General features: G+C 38.0%; 1 protein-coding gene across 1 annotated transcript; it reads left to right on the forward strand.

Annotated features, from left to right (window-relative positions):
- Window positions 1–737: 737 nt before the first annotated feature.
- On the forward strand, window positions 738–20485 carry LOC127431092 (transcriptional activator MN1-like). Its single transcript, XM_051681353.1, has 2 exons — window positions 738–5405; window positions 19099–20485. The coding sequence occupies exons 1-2, from the start codon at window positions 1913–1915 to the stop codon at window positions 19305–19307; spliced, it is 3702 nt and encodes a 1233-aa protein (XP_051537313.1). The 5' UTR covers window positions 738–1912; the 3' UTR covers window positions 19308–20485.
- The last annotated feature ends 511 nt before the right edge of the window (window positions 20486–20996 follow it).

Consider the following 20996-nt stretch of genomic DNA (forward strand, 5'->3'; position numbering starts at 1 on the left):
TGGATACATAGAAAGCCTATGACAATTTACCTGCTCGGCAAAGCTTGCATTTACTATTCATTGACGAAAGACTATGAAGAATAAATAAATAAAGAACTAAATAACCACTTTCATTGACATACATTGAATAAAAAACCCTTCGTTGTGTGCGCAACCACAAGTCACCGCCAATAAACTAAATTGGATTCATTTTTAACGTAAACAGAAGTATGGTAATTGATAATTAATCTGAATGAAAATGTTAATTCTCTGTTTCAAGTGCATTAACAAAACAAACTCCAGGTGGTAATTATGCCGCGCATTTGCGCTTTTGTTAAGCATTTTCATGGGATGGACTGAGGCTTTATGCCAATTGAACTTTCATAATGCAAGCCAGCCTTCTGGTTTTACCTCCTGGATATTGTCAAAAAGTCTATAATAAGTGGAAAAAGCATAATGAAACATCCATTACCACGAAGAGCTGTCAATTGACAGTAGCAACAGTAAATCAGAATGTTCAATCCATAGAAATCACACCAGATATGGTCTTGATCTGATCTGGATCCAAGAAACCAAATGATTAATTTTTTTTTTTTTTTTCCCTCGATCAAGCAGATGGCATTATCCTCTTGTAACACGAACAGACAAATCCTGGACTACCTTAAGAGGTCGTCCCTCCCTCGGCACGCATGCGATTGGCTGATCTTTGCAGATCAGTACCTTGCAGAAATGCAAAACTTGTTGCTGGTTGTCGCGCTCGTTGCGCGCAGTGCTGAGCGCTTCAGACATCAGTATGTGATCTATCAGTGAATCGTTTCCAGCTGGAGTGGAGCAAAGCTCAAAACTGATGCGATTAGAAGAGGACTCTAAATGTGCCATCCGGAGTGCTGGCTGTAATTGAAATTGCTCGATTGCGCGGAAAATGAGAAGGACCGATGGGACTGTGTTGCCAAGCAGCTCTGTCGTGGCGGGCTTTGGATAGTGCCTGTATCGCTTGGAGCTCAAAAAGACGGTCGCACAAAGACGGGCGGTCAGGGTTTACCTTTTAATACACGGCACTTTCTTCTGCCTTTGACTTCGACTTCCTCACTTGTTCAGCTCAACCCAAGGGAACTATTTCATTACAACTCATGCAATTTTAAAGAATCGAACGCATTTTTAAAGGAAAGAGGATACCAAATAATATTGTTCTGGATTTCATGTGGACACATATGTTACTCTGGATCGTGTTGCAATATGCGTTCAAAAAGGATTTTTAAACAGAAATTAATATTTACCTCACTTTGGACATTTAACAGCGCATTGGAATTATAATCTGCGGACAATGGTTTGACAGAACGTTCGATATATTTTTATATGTGTTGTCAAATTTGATAAGGGTACTTTTGCGTTAAGGGGGTTCTTTTAATCGAAGCCGTACTTTGCGGTGTTTTAGCACCTTTGCGGACAAATTTCTGCATACAAATAAGTTTTTGTGACTAAATCATAAGGACAGAACTAGCATTTTCTGTTAAATTCAGTTTTGGCTCCTCTATTAGTATTATTATTAATATTATTATTGTACAATTATTCTTATTTTATACTACTTCAAGGCAATACATATGGAGCAAATTATTTACTAGACCGTTAATACTATAGACCGCTTTTGTAGAGTATTTTATCTTACATTTTTATGTTCATTTACAATGGGCTTATAATATCAGTTTTCATTAATGAATTATAAATAACTGTGGTTCTCAACAACAAGCATAATTTTTTATTGATGGCTATATCACATTATATTATTTTTTTCATGTTTTTTACATTTTACATTACTTGAGTTTGCTAAAGAAAAAAAAAAAAAAAAAAAAAAAAAAAAAACTGAACGAGACTGCAGACACTGCAGCGCAGAGCCAGGCGAGCTGGCTGTCATGCGGGATTGATCGTGGGAAGTATGTTTGGGGTGGAACAGTTTGGTCCACAGATTAATAACAGAAATTCTGGCCACACCGAGAAAAACTTTAACCAGCCAAGACTGAGCATGAGCTCCCATTACAAGAGCCCTGGTTTTCATGCTGGAGGCCCTCAAGGGACAGTTGAGCCTGGTATGGGCCCACTTAACGAGCCTCCTGTGATTGAGATAAACATGAACATGAATGGAGGAGAACAGTATGGTGGATTTCAGCAAAGACACTCAGAATTGCATGGAGGAAATCTCCAGCAGCAACAGCAGGCCTCGATGCATGGATTTTTTAACGCTCAACAACCTCATAATCACCCCCATGGCCATCAAGCACATTCACACCAACACCATCAACACTTCGGGGGAAATTTTGGGGGACCTGAACCTGGGCCCTCCTGCTTACACGGTGGTAGGATGATGGGTTACAACAGTGGAATGGGATTCACAGAGGGTTTTGACCCTCTTGCTGAGGGACAGCCAGCAGACAGCTTCTCTCAGCAGCAGTCCCAGCAGCAGCAAAGGCCAGGCTCCATGCCTGATTTTCAGCACCATGGACCCTCCAGTGGAAATCACCCTGTCCCTGCTCCATGTCTCCCCTTGGACCAATCACCTAATCGTGCTGCTTCTTTCCATGGCCTTGCTTCAGCATCCTCCTCGTCAGAAAGTCACAATCTGGAGCCCAGGCGAATGCCCCCACCAGGTGGTGTTGAAGGACTTGACTACAACTATTCTAATGAGCCTTCATCTGGACATTTTGAAGTGTCTGTGTTCTCCCCCTCTGAATCAGACTCTCAGCTTTCCCATTTTGGGCCTGGGCGGCAGGTGCCAGGGCCCATTTTTCCTGGAAACCCTGGCTTGTCTCGTGCTCCTGGAATGCAGAGCATTGCTAAAGGACACCCCCATGCCCCCCCTCAGCAGCAGCAGCCCTCAGCACAGCACAGTGTGTTCTTTGAACGTTTTGGGGGTGGACGCAAAATACCAGTGGGGATAGAGCCCGGTGCCAGACATCCTCTCATGCAGCAGCCAGGCTTGATTGGCCGACAGAACACTTGCCCTCCATCTCTCCCACGGCTCCCACAATCAGAGACAGGGTCTGGCAATGCCAGTATGCAAGAGGGCGGTGTCATGATGCCTGGCCAGCATAATCAGTTTGAATACCCTATTCACAGACCAGAGAACAGAGGGATGCATAGTTATGGCGACCCCATGTTCAATATGCAGCAGCAGCCTCCCCCTCCTCAGCAGCCTTCCAATCAAAGGCTGCAACACTTTGATTCTCCTTATTTAAATATGGCTAAGAGGCCCAGATATGATTTCCCAAATACCGCCCATGGCGGCGAGAGTTGTGGCAATTGGAACAGTGGCATTCATAACCCATCGGGTTTGGAGAATCACCTCTCTCCATCAGCCTACCCTGGCCTGCCTGGAGAGTTCACCCCCCCTGTGACGGATGGCTTTCCACCAGGCCCATCGCTGCAACATGCAGGGCCTGAGCAGCAGTCAATGCAGCAGCAACAGAACGCAGCATTGATAATCAAGCAAATGGCCTCTCGGAGTCAGCAGCAAAGAATGAGACAACCTAATCTGCAGCAGCTGGGTCACCACACAGATGTTCCTCAAGGGACCCTTGGACATGGAGGTCCTGTGGGAGGCATGCCCCAATCCAGTTTTGAAAGAGAGAATGGTGGGAGGATGATGAACTTTGATGGACGGAACCCACACATGACTTTGGAGAGTGGGTGGTTTCCAGGGCCACATCCACCCAGGGAAATGCTAGGCCATCGCATGGGTCCAGGTGGAGAAGTTGGAACTCATGATATGCAGCAAAATGGCCCTGGCATGATGTTCAGACCTGGTGTGAATGGAATGGGCTTGCAGGAGCCTATGAGGATACCGGGGGAGGGGCACGTGCAACCCTTACATTCACCTAACATACACTCGCAGTTCAACAGTGGCATGGGGAACCTTTCACAGATGCAGTCACCCAGCACAGGTGTGGGCTTGCCCAATACACCATCAGAAAGGCACCCCAATGAATTTTCTGGGCCACCCATGGCTGGTCCGCCCTCTTTTCCCTATGGAGGCTCTAATCGACAGGGAGCTCCCCACAGTAACTCTCAAGGGGTGAGCACCTCACCAGGGAGATTTACATCCCAGTCAGACTTTCCCACTAGCCAGCGTTCCTCAGTCAGCAAACTGGGGGGACTTTCCTTAGGGAATTTTAGCAAAACGAGTGGCAAGGACAATGTTTTTGGACAGAGCTGCCTGGCAGCCCTCTCTACTGCCTGTCAGAACATGATTGCCAGCCTGGGGGCCCCTAACCTCAATGTGACATTCAACAAGAAGTCTCAGGGAGAGGGGAAACGAAAGCTGAGTCAGACAGAGCAGGACATGAATAACAGCATGGTTAATGGCACCGGTAATGCTGGTACCGAATATTTCCCAAGCATTTCTGCCCCCCAAAGTGGGCAGATGCCTAGTGCTGTAAATAGCAACATTAAACCAGCAGTTCAAAATCAGACGGTGCAGGGGGAAGCCAGCACCCTCTCCCCAAATTACAGTATGGACGCTATCCCTTGCAGTGAGGGGAAAGCAGCAACAGGGTGTGGGAGAGGGAGAGGGAGGAGAAAAAGAGAAAATGGCCATGTGAGCCCTGGCATTTTTTTCCCCTCCGACAACAGTAACCCTGTTGTAAGTCCTGGCCAGCAGGTGGCCCCAGGAGCTGGCGTGGGGGAGAGAAGTACAGGCACATCACAAGACAAGCCCCACACCTCTCCCTCATGGGGGAAAGGGGGTGACCTGATGATGGGAGATCAGGCTGACCTTATGTCATCTCTTGACAGTGGCATCCAGAGTGTATCAAAGTCTAATGGCTGTTCACCTCACATGGACTTTACTGAGGACATTGGCACACATTACAGCAATGAGGATGAGGTATCATCAAGCTCAGACGCTGCAGCCTCTGTGAAGGCTGGCCACAGCCCTCTGTTAGGCTCGCCCAAGTTGCAGAGGGACAGTGGACTAATAGTTGGGCAGAAAGGGCACGGCATGGGCCTCTCCAACCACACTACCTCAACATCGGATGGCTTTGGTGGAATAGGCCAACCGGGCACACCGGGTATGGAGCAAGTCCGCACACCCTCCAGCACCTCTGGCCAGGATGAAATTCATCCACTAGAAATACTGCAGGCTCAGATCCAGCTTCAGCGTCAGCAATTCAGCATTTCAGAAGACCAGCCTTTAGCTGTAAAAAATAACAAAAAAGGTAGTGACTGCAGTGGGCAAAACGGAGATGGAGAGCTTGCTAGCTGTAGCCCAGATGCTGGAAAGGGTAATGTGGACACCATTGATCTGGACACACTCATGGCTGAGCAGCATGCCACCTGGTATGTGCCCAGTGACAAGTCTCTGCTTGAGGATTCAGAGGAGGAGAAGTCTGTGGGTGTGTGGGAAAAAAATAAGGCCCAGGGAACCATCAAAGAAGGTGAATATTTATACTACTGAGTTAAACATCTTAAACATGCAGTGTGTGAAGTGGTGATAGTTGTTACATTTAAACTTATGCAGCCACTCTTAGAAACAACAAGATTTCTTGGACATAAATGCAGAGAAATACTTCCAAGTCAAGTTGACAAATATGGTACAAAAGGATAATGTTAAATAATACAAATGTTTAAAAAAAATGTTACACAGAGGAAAAATGAAATATTACTAGAAAACTATAAGGAAGAGCCATAGTAAAATATGATGGAGACACAGACTCGGGTCAGTTCACTCACTGTCTCTCATTCTGTGGCAGACACACATTCCTTGTGTTCTCTTAATAAGATAGGCAGTCTTTCGTTGTTTGTTAAAAGGTAAAATGTGCTGTGATTATGTTTAATTTTGTGGTAAATGTTTTCCAGATATCTGTGTATTTTTGTGCATCTCTCCCTCTCTCTGTCTCTCTCTCTTTTACTTTCTCAAACAAATACACACACACACACACACACACACACAAAAATGCTATCCTTCATATGATTCATATTTTACGCAAAAGCAATGACTTTGATTTTTTTATTTGAGGATTTGTCATTTTTATGTTGTTATTAAAGGGGAAATTCGAGCATACTAAACGCTGTTTTTAATTAATATATTTTATATGTTAGTATGGGCTTACAGAAAACGAACACTTAAAGAACACCAGAAATGTGGAAAAAATCTTCAACAACGGCTATGATGAGGTTAATATTAGGCAATTAAAACGTCGTAAAAAGTCAGTACAAAAAATAAAAGACAAAAATGTGGTTATTACTGTTATTATTTAAAGGCATTTAAAAGTGTCGTTTTGGTTTAAAAGCTAAGACATTTAATAGGCACCCTTCAGCTAAAGCACGAACATTTATTTAGGTATTTCTTCAATGTTATGAGTTCACATAAAACCACACAGACAGGTTTCAAAAGAGTCGTGAGTGTCTAAGAAATATTTTCCTGTTGCTCTTTATCTCGATTTTCCCTCACAATAGCCTAACACTGAGAAGACCAATTGTTATGATACGTTTTAGCCACGGAATGTTCCTTTTTCTGATATTATTATTATTACTATTACTATTATTATTATTATTATTTATTAAATTAATTAAATGAGGACATGCACAAACTTTTTGCTTTCGCTGAATTATGGTATTTCCTCAGACCACACCTTGACATGCCATTTGACTGTTGAAATTGTTTTTTAATTTTTCATGGCTTTTCTAATGTGTCAAGTAAATTATTCATTTTCAGAGTTGCATTATTTTTATGAAAAGTTACACAAATTGTTGCAAAAAAAAATCCCATTGACATAATGTATCCTACGAAGTGTAGGAATAGAATGTAGGAATTAGAAATGTCCTTTTCTAATTGTGTGTTTGCTGGTTAATGGCAAATTCTATTTTAATTTAATAATTTAAGTTTCATGATATAGCCTACCTGTTATGTCCCTCTTATAAAAATAATAATTTCTTGCTCGTTTACATTAAGCAGCGTGATTCAATCATGAGCTCATATATTTGGTGTGTGTGTCCTACACTTGGCACTTGTCCTTCAGTTTAATCAGTGTATGAAACAGTAATTGTCTTTACTGAAAAGGCAGCGGGACGGACACACATAATTGAATCGCCACGGCCGGAGTGCGCTTTCACACATGTTAATAGTTCGCCCCGGTGTGCATTATGTGCCCCTTTGTTCAGGCTAACTGCGGGTGGGAGGGTGCAAGGGGGGCTTTCAGAGAAGGCAACCTCAAGTCAAGGCCTATTGTTTAACATTCAGTGTTGTCAAGCACACCATCCCCATCTCTCGTCGCTTATTTTGCGTAATAGACTAGTGAACGTATCCACCACCACAGAGCCAAATGGATTTGTGGCGCATCTGTCTACGCGTTCAATATAAATCAAATGCATTTTTTTTTTCCCCTTAACATTTCCCTCCCTTTTTTTCCCCCACCAACTGCGCGTTTCTCTCTTTCTTTTCCAGTCTCCCTCACTCCCCATGTTTTTTTCCATTTCCTCCTCGCATTCAGCCCCCGGAGCTGTAAACGCACATCGTGCTGGTGCAATCGATAGCTAGTTAGCACAAATCACAAGCCTTGACAGATTTTCATTTGAGTGGCGTAGACAGCAGAGATGAGAGAAGGGTTACAAGGTGTTTGCGGCTTGTGAAATTGCATCAGATGCATTGCACTGCAGCATGCAAGGGGACTGTTACATTCTAAAAGAGATTCACACCATCATTTTTACTGGCCTGTATAACACGTAACTTTTAAAAGTATAGGAATGTGTCTTGTAATTTTAATTAGGTTACCACGGTGCTTAATATAGGACATTGTTAATATGGATTTATATGATGCAGTAATTCATTTATGAGCCTCAAAATCATTTTTAAGGTGCATTGAAATGAATTGCACTATGCTGTTTAAAGAGAAAAGAAGCAGCTATTTTTCTCTGATCTGACCCTTAAAATTACATTTGTTGGTATATCCTAATGTAGTCAGGTTTATTTATAATATTTTTGACATGAATAAAATGAGTTAACTTAAATGTTACCATTTGAAGCATTTGTACAGGGTATAAGAGTAAATATGAAGCATTAGTTAACTATGTATCGCTGAGGAATAGGGAATATTTTGGATGGTCTGTCTTTTTATTGAGGCTTTGTTGTTCTCGTATAATCACCACAAATAATGTATGACCTAATATAATTGAATATACACAAAATCAGCTGCAATTTCTTTGCAATATAAACTAAATGCTTTTTTTTTTTTTTTTTTGCCCATGAATGTGTGATTTTACACATTTTACATATTTAAATGTAAAAATAAGTATCATGACAGGTTAATTCAATATGTTTATTTGCATAAATCCAAGGTGTAAAAAAAAATCAGCATGTAAAATGTAAAAAAAAATGAGAGATTTGGATAAGCGTTTGTAATAGGCTAATACGATTTTTATTTCAAATAGCTGAAACTCAGAATTAATGACTTTAATGCAACAGTTTTATGTTAGAAAATAATCAGATTTTTCTTTTTTTTAAAATCCTTCTAGAAATCTTAAACACACATCTTAAATTTTCCCCATGCCTTTCAAGTATGCACACTGTTCGGATGAGGTTTTGGACTATTTTCCTGATAGATTTGCTCAAGGTTGTTCCAGATAAACAGATACGTGTTTGCAGTAATTTTCAATTATTGGATTGATATATGGGCTTTGACTGGGCTGCAATATACTCATATTTGTTCTTGAGCCAGTTTTAATTTGGCTTTGTGCTTGTGATCATTGTCCATCTGAGAGATGACCGCTCTCCCTTTGGCTTTAGCAGAAGAAGCAGGTTCCTTTGCAGTATTTCCTTGTACTTTGCACCGTTTTCCTTCTGTTTGAACAAAATGCCCAGTCCCTTGCAGCCCCATGTATTATGCTACAGCACCATCACATTTCTTTGTAGGTATGGTGGGCTGTGTTTTGTCCTAAAGCACTAGTGTAGTCTCAAACTGACCACAAAGCATTTTACTTTCTAATTGTGTCACAAATATGCTTTTCTACAAAGTACTTTTAGGTGGTCATTATTGGCCTGTTTTGTGCCTCCCTGCCTTATAGACTAGTGCTTTACAGAGCTCTTTATATGGGAAAGGTGCTAAATTCTGTGGCTTATTCGAAGTGATCACTGGCCTCTCTGTGGCTTCTCTCTTAAATCTTTTTGGTAGTGGCTGGGTGGCTTGATGTAGCTTCCACTTCCTAAAAATTTAACTGGCAGTTCACACTGGAATATTTTGCGTATTGTTTTGTACAATTTACTATTTTATGCAGATGTCTTACTTATCTCTGTTTATTTTTATTTTTTTTATATATATGCTGTAGTTTTCTTAAATTCAGATTGACAACCCAAATAATGATCTTTAGGAGTTTGTTTTGTTAGTTTATATATATATATATATATATATATATATATATATATATATATATATATATATACTGTATATGCTACATGCATATATATATATATATATATATATATATATATATATATATATATATATATATATATATATATACTGTATACATATATTTTTGTAAATATATTTTTAAATATATATATTTTTTAGATTCAAAATAATGTAATAATCACAGTTAAAAATGTGAATACTACACTTATATTGCCAAATCTTCTTAACAATACAACAATGTTTCATGAGAAATTAGTTTTCTTGTGTGCAGTAAGTGTAAATATATTATACATTACTGTTGTGTATCTGCATTTGAAAGAGTTCCGGTTGTGATTAGTCACTACAGCTGTAGCTACTGAGGATTTCCCATTGGGCCGCTGAAGCGCATGCTGCAAATGATAGTAATGACCCCCACTGGACTGTTCATAAAACCTCTTTAGCTCTTCTTTGTGAACATGATAAATGACATAGCAAGTAAGAAGAGGCTTTACTACACTAGATCCGAAGCATACGCACTTCTGCATTCTTGAGCATGAGTCAGTTTTAGGGTAGTTTTTCCTTTGCAGAGCAGAAAAAAAATACAAAATGGAGTTTCTCGTGAAACCTCGGTGCAATATTCAGCCTTTAAGAAACATATCTGCATCCACCCAGCAGCACAATGTTATAGACAAGAAATAGACATGAGGAAAATAAATAAAGAATATACACAAACAAAATACACAAAGTAATCAGTTGAAAGTAAAGAGAGTAACACATGCAGATCAATACAAGGTATACATTTTAAGTTAAGACATTTTCACGCATACTATAAGTTGTAATGCCCTTCAAGTGGAGTCAGAAATATCTTAATTACAAATTCCAAGCACATGAATGAGTGGGAAACCCGGAATTCTAGTTGTTACCAGAGTTGCCGAGTTGTGAAGTTGAAAGGGGCTTGTCGACATGAAAGATGATGGGAAACAATGATTTTGATAAGTTATTTCAATTTCAGTGCTTTATTTTAATAATATGAATATGTTATATGACAGTCAACTAATGACTCATCCTTTGCTGTTTGTTGTAGGGAAATGTAATGATAATTTGTTAGATAACATGCATTAATACATCATGTAGGCCATGTATAAGTGATGCAGGTGTGTTCAGTTATTCTTCTCCACTGTTCGGATGTGGTTTTGGGCTATTTTCCTGATCATTTGCTCAAGGTTGTTCCATATAAACAGATACGTGTGTGCAGTAATTTTCAATTATTGGATTGATATATAGGCTTTGACTGGGCTGCAGTATACTCTTATTTGTTCTTGAGCCTGTTTTAATTTGGCTTTGTGCTTGTGATCATTGTCCATCTGAGAGATGACCGCTCTCCCTTTGGTGTTAGCAAAAGAAGCAGGTTCCTTTGCAGTATTTCCTTGTATTTTGCACCATCTTCACACCATATTCTTCTCCACTGGTACAACAGAAAAATGAGCTTTTGTCATCGTTCATTGTCTATTTGTTTAATCCTACATAGTGTCTTCCGTATTTTGTTTCCTACTTGAATGTGTGGCATCTATTTTTGCTTATCTATGTTGTTTCTTTCTCCATTCCTTCTGTAATTTTGGACACATGTATAATAAATCAATGATAAGCTTTTTTCATGTTAATATTTGATTACAGATTTGTTATCATTTGGAGCTGTTCGAAGTTTTCTATGAGTGTTGTGAGGGTAAACAGCAAGTGTCATGGTTAATGCCCTTCTCATTGTATGTTACATTTCTCTTGGTAAATCAAGGAGCACAAATGTGTTTATGCCCATTTTGAGCTCAGAATCATCATTAGGATATACCGTAATATACCTATGGAGCATATTGACAGATCACCAAAGAGGAAGTACTGGTCCTTATTTCTTTAGACAAAGTATTTCCCTCTTATTAAGGGAGAGGGGTTTCAGGGAAAAAATGGCAGCTGGCAGCAGGAAGTGCGTCGGAAAAGTAGGAGGAACATGCTGCCACCAGCCGCCAATCACAAGCATTCATTACTTGCAAAACATGAATAATTTTAATTACGTTCCCTGCCTTACGTTTTTCTTTTATTCCGTTCCTAACAATCAAAACAGAGCTGTGATTCACATTTGGCTCAGGGCGGCCCATGCTCCCAATCTGTCAATGACGTGCTTCTTATTGACTTCCTCTACAACGTATATATTCACCAATTCATCAGTGATTGGTTGCAAATACTAAACGTATTTATTTCAGGGCCTTAACCCCCATAGACATATTCAAATAAGTGGTCGATCGATATGTGTTTTTTAATAGATGATGCTTGCGGTCACAATTGGTTACCCTCAATCCTGAAAGTATTGACATGCTTGATGTAATATACTTACACTAATAATGCAGAAAATGCATTAGAGAGTTATATAAGGATTTGAGTATTAATATTAAACTTTAAGGTTGGCCTAAAGACTTATACATTTGAGTGAGTCAGATAATTGGCTAATTTTAAGGTCTTTATAATAAGCTCTTTGAGTGTCAAGTAATAGTAGGACTTTGTATTTATCTTTCGTTCTTTTTTTCCTCCCTGGAGAATGTTGTCAGAGATGTTTTAGGATGTTCTTGATGAATGCTATCTCTGATGTGACGAATGCATATCTTCAGCTGTGACTACATTACTCCAGCACACCGACTTAACAGTTGACACTTTTAGATTTAAAACCTGCCTTTACAAGTGCATAACATTATGTTGGCGAGACAGTTGTTATAGTGTTCTTGCTTAAAGAGTCAAAAGAGAAAGTCAGAAATTCACATTTGGCTCAGGGCGGCCCATGCTCCCAATCAGTCAATGACGTGCTTCTTATTGACTTCCTCTACAACGTATATATTCACCAATTCATCAATGATTGGTTGCAAATACTAAACGTATTTATTTTAGGGCCTTAACCCCCACAGACATATTCAAATAAGTGGTCGATCAATATGTGTTTTTTAATAGTTGATGCAACAAATTATCAGTTTTTTTTTTCTTTCTGTGTCAAATTTAGTGTTTTCAAAATAGTTCTGTTTGCGCATTAACTTCAGCCCTCTTGTTGACTGTGTGTATGTCTGAAAGTGATCCTGGACAGCTAGAGGGAGTTATGTCATTTGGGACTCAGGTTGTTGTCTGGCAGTCGTAATTCATTTTGGGGGAGAAATAACAAATGGGTTGTGACATTAGAGCTGCTAACTCCAAGAAGAGAGAGAAAAATAGAAAGAAACTGTTTTTAGATGGCCCATATCATAATACAAACAGTTTTAGCAGAATACTTGTAAGATTGAAATGCTCTGTTTAGTTCCTATGTTTTAGATGTACTATCATACATTCGGACTACTTGAAATGTGCAAACCAGCAGCTTTTGTGTTGTTTATACTGTAGGTATTTTAACAGCAGATTGATATTTGATTGATAATTATCATGCTAAATATTTGTGTATAGAATGGTGACCAGTATTATTATTATTTGTCAATCTGCATACTAGGACTATCAAGAATAAAAACAATTAAGAATGTATCTGACAAAAACTGTCTTTAGAAATTAATGCTTTGAAATAATTGTGTAAATTTAAAAAAATATATTTTTTTTTTGATAATAATAGCAACAATAATAATAATAATAATAATAATAATTAAATAGTAATAAGAACAACAATTATTATTATTAATAAATAGCAAATACAAAAATAATAATAATAGTAATAATAGTAATAATAATTTAATTATAATTATTATTATTCACATAAAAAATATTTTAATTGTGTGAATTTTTATAAGTATTATTTATTTTTTGTAAATAATAATAATAACATTTATTATTATTATTATTATTCGTATTTACCACAATACATAAAACATACAGTACTTATTAAAATGTACACAGTTATTTTAAAGCATTAATTTTTATCTAAATATGGACAGATGCTGTCATTTCCTTGGTTGAGGAGTTAGAGTTGCTGGGGATTTATGTGTTGTAGCAGTAAATCATTTTGCCGTGTTGCTGATGTGTGTATTAGTTTCCCAAGTATGTGTGGTGGCCCAGTGGAGGAAAGGGATTGTGGTGTTATCCAAGAGTGGAAGAGAGACATACACACAGAGAGAGAGAGAGAGAGAGAGAGAGAGAGAGAGAGTAGGAAAGGAAAGCGAAGAGACCACTATACCTGCCTGCCAGAACTAAAACCTTCTTCCAGATTTTTGCAGGGAGGAGATTTTAAGCTGAGATCATCTCTTGTTCATAACGATAGAAATACGTTTTGATGTTCTTTTCACTGACACAATCCATTCAAGGCTAGAAAACTGTCTTTTGCCAATTCTCTCGCAAATAGCATTTAAAGAGCCACCTTGTAGATCAAGATTAGAGCTTGTCATTTTTGAGTCAGTGCAACTGTAAAAAGAAAAGGTATTTCCAGATCAGCTCTTGAGGATCGCCTTTTCCTATAAGCTGCAAGCATTTTTTTTTTTTTTTCTTAAAGGTGAGAGTTCACAGCAGAGTGACAAAGGGAAAAAGAAACTGGGAACAGATGCAAGGAATTATGCGGTGTGGGAAAGAGCCTTTTGCTGCTTCACATCAGGTCGCTTTGACAAACATGTTGACATGGTAACACTTTCTCACATAGACACCTCGAAATGTATTCACGTCTTAGTTGTTTTGTTCTTTTGATCAGTGCTCTTTTGTTCTTTTTGTCTATCTATCTATCTATCTATCTATCTATCTATCTATCTATCTGTCTGTCTGTCTGTCTGTCTGTCTGTCTATCCGTCCGTCCGTCCATCCGTCCGTCCATCTGTCCATCCATCCATCTATCTATCAAAACCCTAAAATTAGATGTTATTGGACCTGTTTGTAATTGCATAATTTGAAAAGAATGGGACAAGTCTGAGGGAAGCGAGTATCCTCAGGAAATCCGCCATAAAAAAAAAAAAAAAAAAAGGCTCAATAGTTAGAAGCCTTCTCGTTTGTATATATATATGTATATATATATATATATATATATATATATATATATATATATATATATATATATATATTAATTAATATTCATGATAACACTAATAAGATTGACAACTACCATACTATTTGTTATTTGTCGAAGAAGCTACAGAGTTTAGCACTGTTCCCATATAAAGAGCTCTGTAGGGCACTAGTCTGTAAGGTAGGCACAAAATAGGCCAATAATGCTATAAATGTGGTTTATGAGAACATTTCTAGTGTCCCCATAATTCAGATCGCTTAAAAAAAATACTACTATACTAAACAATGTTTTTTTTTTTTTTTGAAAATGTAAAGCTGCAGATAGTTTTTTGTGAGGGTTAGGTTTAGGGTTAGGGGATAGAATCTATAGTTCGTACAGTATAAAAATCATTATGTCTATGGAGAGTCCTCATAAGGATAGCCGCACCAACATGTGTGTGTGTGAGTGTACAGGTTTCACTGTATTTGCGAGTGCCAGTTTTTTAAAAATGTCCTCACTAATAAAGAGAAACTTGTTGAAAACCCACTAGAGAGTATATTTTAGGTGGTCCTCACTAGTAAAAAAAGGCTCATAAATCATCCAAATCTTGTTCATCTTTAAATCTACTGGTGTGCACAGGTTTCTGTGAGGGTTAGGTTTAGGGGTAGGGTTAAGTTAGGGTATAGAAAATATCATTAGCCTGCTATTAAATCAGTGGAAGTCTATGAGATGTCCTCACTTATATAGTGAAACAAACCTGTGTGTGTGTGTGTGTGTGTCAGGGGAACGCTTGGCTGCTTATCCAGGCTGTAGTGCAGCCTGCTGTGCCCTGCTACCACGTACTATTGGCAAGACTCTGCAGGATGCAAGACAAGGGAAAAAGACAGTGTGTTCGTGAGAGTGTGTGTGTTATTGCCTAAGGCACATGAAGGTGGGGGGCTATTTGGATAATGTGAGTTTCTACACCCATTCAAATAGCCCTCCATATATATAATAGTGTAATCTGTAACACTTTACAGCAAGGTTGTATAAGTATACATTCGTTTATGCAATAGTTAACCTGAACTAACAATAAAAAATACTTTAACAGAGTATATAAGTTTTGGTCATTGTTCATTTTTATATAGTGTGTTGTATATGTTAACATTAGTTAATGGATTATGAACTAACAATGAACAATAGGCCTAGTATATTTATAAATTAACATTAACCCAGATTAATTTATGCTGTGAAATAAAATAGTGCTCACTGTTTCACAATGCCTAGTGCATTAACTGTAGTCAACATTTTGTAAATTGTTACTGTGTAATCATATAAGACAACATACCCAGACATGACAATGCAATATAACATTACAATGATTTCATTCTCAAGATGTCAGGATATGCAGTCCCACATTTAGCCTTTTCTTTCACGTCTTCCCCTCTCTGGAACCCTTCTTCCTTTCTTTTTGTCCCTCTGTCCTGAGGGTTTGGGGGATGGGGTCGGGTTATTGACCTTTCCCCACATCTTGCCATTTTTCTGCAGTTCTGGCCCAGACAGGCTCGAAGGCGAAGCCAGGCACCCTGTCTCTCAAAACGGCCCTGTGTGCTCGTGCTAGCCTGTGTGTGTGTGTGTGTGTGTGTGTGTGTTTGTAAAGGTGTTCAGCAGGGATAACTAATACTTTTTTGTTTTTAATCATTCATACAGTAAATGTTTAGCCAAAAGCTTTGAAATTTTTCGTCAAATATATTTGATATGTCAGCAGTCGTTCCCTTTGTCAATTAACCCATTAAATGCATAGGTGTTTCGGCAAACATTATAACATACCATTTAGAGAGATGGACCCGAGGTATGTAATGGCACAAATGGATCTACAAATTGTTTTTCTGGTGGGCATTTTGTAGATCACAAATGGATTTCATACTGTTCATATTGCTATAGTTTACTTCAACGTCACTGAAACAACAGCGCCACTTTGAGTAACAAAAAGCATGTATAATACAGTATGTATGTGCACACACATATTGGATACTGATAATTCACTATAGTTGCGTAGTAAATCAACGTGATGTAGTCATTTGTATAAATATAGTACTCGTTTGTCTTGAAATAAAAAATAAAAAAAAACCTATACAATTTTGGTAACCAAGCAATCAGGAATTTTTTTTTGTATTTATAGCATTTTTTTGCTATAAATGCGTAAGAGCCAGGTTGAGGAATACTAAAAAAAAAATTACTCAAACAAATTGAGGTAAAGGGGTGGAATGAGGTCCCAGGTCACTAAAAACCCAAGATAAACATTCAGAAATCAGACAGAATCAGCTACAATCAAACTAGAAGTACAGGCAGGGTGATTTTACATAACACCTAGGCTGTATATGTGTGAGATATGTGATCATTATAATGTTAAATAAAAGAGCAATATAATGTGCATAACTGTTTTAAATTATAGGCCCTATTTTAAGAGCGCTAGCGCTGAGCGGAGCACTATGCCATAAGCCATATGTGCAAAGTCAGTGGGCATGGCCATACATTTTTTGTATTTTCATGCAAGTTTAAGCGCAGGTGGGTTTGGCGAAATCACGCAAGCAAGGCGCTAATGGGCTGGGTCAAGAGTAATTTAATTCTGAGGTTGTTCTAATAGAACACTTCCACACACGGCCACTTGCGCTTTGCACTGGCATGGAAATTGCGCTTAGAATTAGCGCTCTCAAAAAAATTGGATAAGTCGTAGCGCACGGTCTTTGCGCTAAGTGCTGCACTTTGTACACTTATGAAAAAAGAGCCCTATGTATGATTTGATTGATTCTGAATAAAATTATGAAAAAAATAAAATAAATTTTTTTTTTAAAAAAAACACATAAGGAAGATAATTTAGCTCACTCAGTAAAAGGTTTTTAAAAATGTCCATATCGGTCATTATTATAATTGTTAATTTCAGTTAGTTTTTGGAGGATGTGAATTGCACCTTTAAAGACCTTATAAGGCAAGGGTGGATCTGTTGTGCATTAAAGGTGCTGTAAGCAATTTCAGCTGTTCTACTTCCACCAGTCTGAGTTGTTGGATTAGCCATGCCCCCTCTTTCCAAAACCCTTCACTCCAAAGATACCAAAATGAGCTTTATTTAGAGCAGAAACGGTTGTTAAAAACAACAGCAGCAAAATAGTGCCCTCGGCTGACAACTGTTATGAACAACATGGCATAATAATGCATAATGCCTCAATAATTCGCTGCAACAAACAATACTATGATAACGCGCAAAATGATTGACAGGCAGAATGGGTCATTGTCCATGTTTTTTTTTTTTTTTTTTGCTGTTTACAAGGTTTACAGCTGTTACAGAGACCGGAGGGATATCTCAGGACACTTATTTCATTCATATCTTTAAGGGAGTAGGAAATTTTTTTGCATACCTTTCCATCGCTTACATCACCTTTTAGTTATTGAGCGCTACATTTATTCAGTTTCTCCCCTTGAAAGAATAGAAAAAGAACTGAATACAGTATTTTGTAAATGGCATATTTCTGTATTATTCAAATATTGATGAAAATGACCCCTTATAAACCTGTCTATTGATTAAGTTTCATGCAACAAATAAAAAGAGGAGGGTGGGTGGTGGGGGGGGGGGGGATTGGGGGGGCAGCAGACGCGTGGGTCAATGCTTTTGCAGGGTTATTATGCAGGTAAATTAGGTCAAACATGGCCAAAGGTCAGTTTCCCCAGAGCTTTGTGACTCCTTGACTGAGTGAACAGGGGTGAATTGCTCCTAAAGCCGATGCTAATGCGTGTGGTTAGATTGATCCAAAATGTATCAGGCCAGATCTGACCAAGGGTTCAGAGTTGGAATAGGTCTAATTGTTGTTGCAAGGCTTATGCAATAAAGTTTTATAGAATTGAGAATAGAGTTTTAAAATGTGCAATGTTAAACCATTCACACATATGCCCAAAAGGCCAGGGCTTCTGTACTCGAGATTAGTGGTCCACCAATATGTTTTTCTTTTTTGATGGCCAGTGCCGATGCTGATATCTAGAGACACAGGATATACATAATAAAATGTAATGATGCCAAATGAGACATGCACAGGAATCAAACACTTATTTATACAATATTTACTAAAAAATTCACTAAAAGAACAGAAAATGTTTCTTATACGTTGACAATGTTGTCTGTAGATTTTGGAATTGATGCAAGCTGAAACTATCACATATCAGCCAAGTTTATTATTATTTATTAATTATCAGACGATATATCAATTATTGGCTGATCAGCTGATTTTTGGCCTATTGGCTAGTCTTGCCTTGTCAACTGACAAGAAATATTATCCGTATTATCTGTACTTCTTTACAGTAAATATTTATAATAAATACTTAAGTAAAATACTTGATTTTTCAGTAAATTTTTGTTATAACGGCCAATATATCAGTCAGTCACCACACAAGACATTGTAAAAGCAGTTTTCAGTATGTTACTCCAAAAGTAATCCACTATAAATGACCAATTACTTCTCTAAAATTGTAATCAGATTACTTTACTGATTTCTTCATTGGAAAAAGTAATTATACTTCAAATTACTTTCTAAAACACTTCACAAAACATTTTAGTTTTTCCGCTCAAGAAATTCAAAATAATGTCTAAATTTCCTCCTTTTTTGTTGTCGGTTACTTTGTAATCAGATTACACACAACACTGTGTAAAAGAATACCACTTCTAAAGTTTTAGACTGCTGTATGATGCCATAAGTTTCAACATACTTACATTTTCTTGATCTCGTTTTTTTCCAGATGCGGATCTCTCTCAAAGCAAAACCTCGGGTGAAGCAGGTTCCTCAGGCACCACCGGAGGTGCGGATTCTCATCTCCAGTGCCTCTCCGTCCACTACACAGATGAACTTGGGGAATCTAAGGGACGCGGTGGGCCTGTCCCATCCTGGCGTTCCCTTCATTCGGACATCTCGAACCGTTTCGGAACATTTGTAGCTGCGCTGACTTGAAGAAGGAGAACTTGAGAAAACTACCAGAAAGAAGATAATAAAACAAGACTTTTTTTTTTAAATGGAGGCAGAATAAATCAGTGTTTCTTTGTCAGGAAAATTGTTCCCTTTTTGTAGAAAACACAAAAAACTCGAGGACTATCACACTGAACATATTGTAGGATGGTATATGAAGGTTGGGAGATATAAGACTAGTTGACGGTGTACCAGTACTGATGCTATTTTTCAATCCATACCTCAATATTCCTTTATGTCTCTATGCACTCTGTTATGGCTATTCTGTTCATTCATTATCAAGTATTTTATGCTTCACTCCTAGCCTTACTGTCTTATTCTCTTCTCTGGGGATCTCATTCCTTCTATGTTAGATATAATTGTTCCTTCTCCTTATTAAATGCTCCCATTGCTGTATAAAATCTAGAGTCTTTTCCTGACCCTAGCCTACATGGTAGACCAACCCACCCTTGGGCCAGCTAGTTCTATTGTCATTGAGAGACACTGGAGAGACACTTTGAAATTTGGCCTTGTGAGCATGTTGCCTACTGGCTTCTTTGGGACCAAGAAAAGGGGGGTGAATCTTTTAGATGATGTTTCAGAGACATTCAATGATGGCCATGTCTTTTTAAGCCTTCTTAAAATGGTCCAACACCTCCCCCAGTCTATCCATACCCCTTTACCGATTCTCTCTGTCCGATTCATTCATTACTTGTATATCAGGTTTACTGCATCTTCCATGTCTCGCTTTGGATCAATATGCCCATAGGATTGTTTCTAGAACACCCGGATGCTTCAACACTGGTATGCCACATAGCTAAGAGAGGAAACCTTTCGATGTTAAATGGATAACAAATAGAAAACAGAATATTGGTATTGCACATGTAAAATAGATTTTCTTTTTTTTTTTTTTTTTTGCTGTGTATTAGGCAATCTTGTACTCTTTAGAAAAATCAGTTGACCTTGAAAACCTGAATACATTTTTAGATGGAAGGTCGTTATGGCAACTTGGAGATTTACAGAGGTCATTTTGTTTTCTTTTTTGTCTTTTTTTTTTGTTTGTCTTTGTTTCTTTTCAATTTTTAAAGTAATATGTAAAGTGCAGTTGTCTGTTTTCCTGCATATTGTATATATATATGTATATGTTTTATTGAGTAACTAAATAACAATAAATATGATGTTAATGGTGATGGTTATGGTTACTTTTACGGTGATAAGTAAATAATACATTTATAGTCATATAAAACATTTTGCACATCAGATGTTTGTATTGATATTTAAATGCCAATTCCTAGTTTTCCATACTAATGCATTAACTGTCCTTAGATAACATCAAATTACTTTAGTAAGTGGTAGCAATTTACTTTAATGTTTAATGTTTAATGCCTCCTCCTCCACGTGACGCGTGACCTTACCAACGAGCTTACGAAATCCCTCTCAAGAGCGTGCGTCACAGAGATGTACGGAAGTGAACATTTGTAGTTACAAAGTATATAAGTATTGTTTTGTTTCTCAAAATAATCAATCGTTTAAGTTCAGAAGAACTTTATTTGTCGACTGGAGTCGTGTGAGACCATTTTGGACCGTCAAAAAATGGAGTACATTCATTTGCATTGTTTAGAGGAGGAGGCCTGAAATGAAATCCTAAAAGTCTTAAATTCTGTTTTGATGAAGAAAGAAACTCAGATACATCTT

This window comes from Myxocyprinus asiaticus, chromosome 3 (genome assembly GCF_019703515.2).
Source record: "Myxocyprinus asiaticus isolate MX2 ecotype Aquarium Trade chromosome 3, UBuf_Myxa_2, whole genome shotgun sequence".
In the NCBI taxonomy this organism is placed as follows: Eukaryota; Metazoa; Chordata; class Actinopteri; order Cypriniformes; family Catostomidae; genus Myxocyprinus; species Myxocyprinus asiaticus.

Excerpts from the sequence above, each read along its gene's own strand:
- LOC127431092 (XM_051681353.1), top strand. The coding sequence starts at position 1,913 with ATGTTTGGGGTGGAACAGTTTGGTCCACAGATTAATAACAGAAATTCT. Across the intron at positions 5,406-19,098 it reads CCAGGGAACCATCAAAGAAG|ATGCGGATCTCTCTCAAAGC; the intron begins GTGAATATTTAT and ends GTTTTTTTCCAG.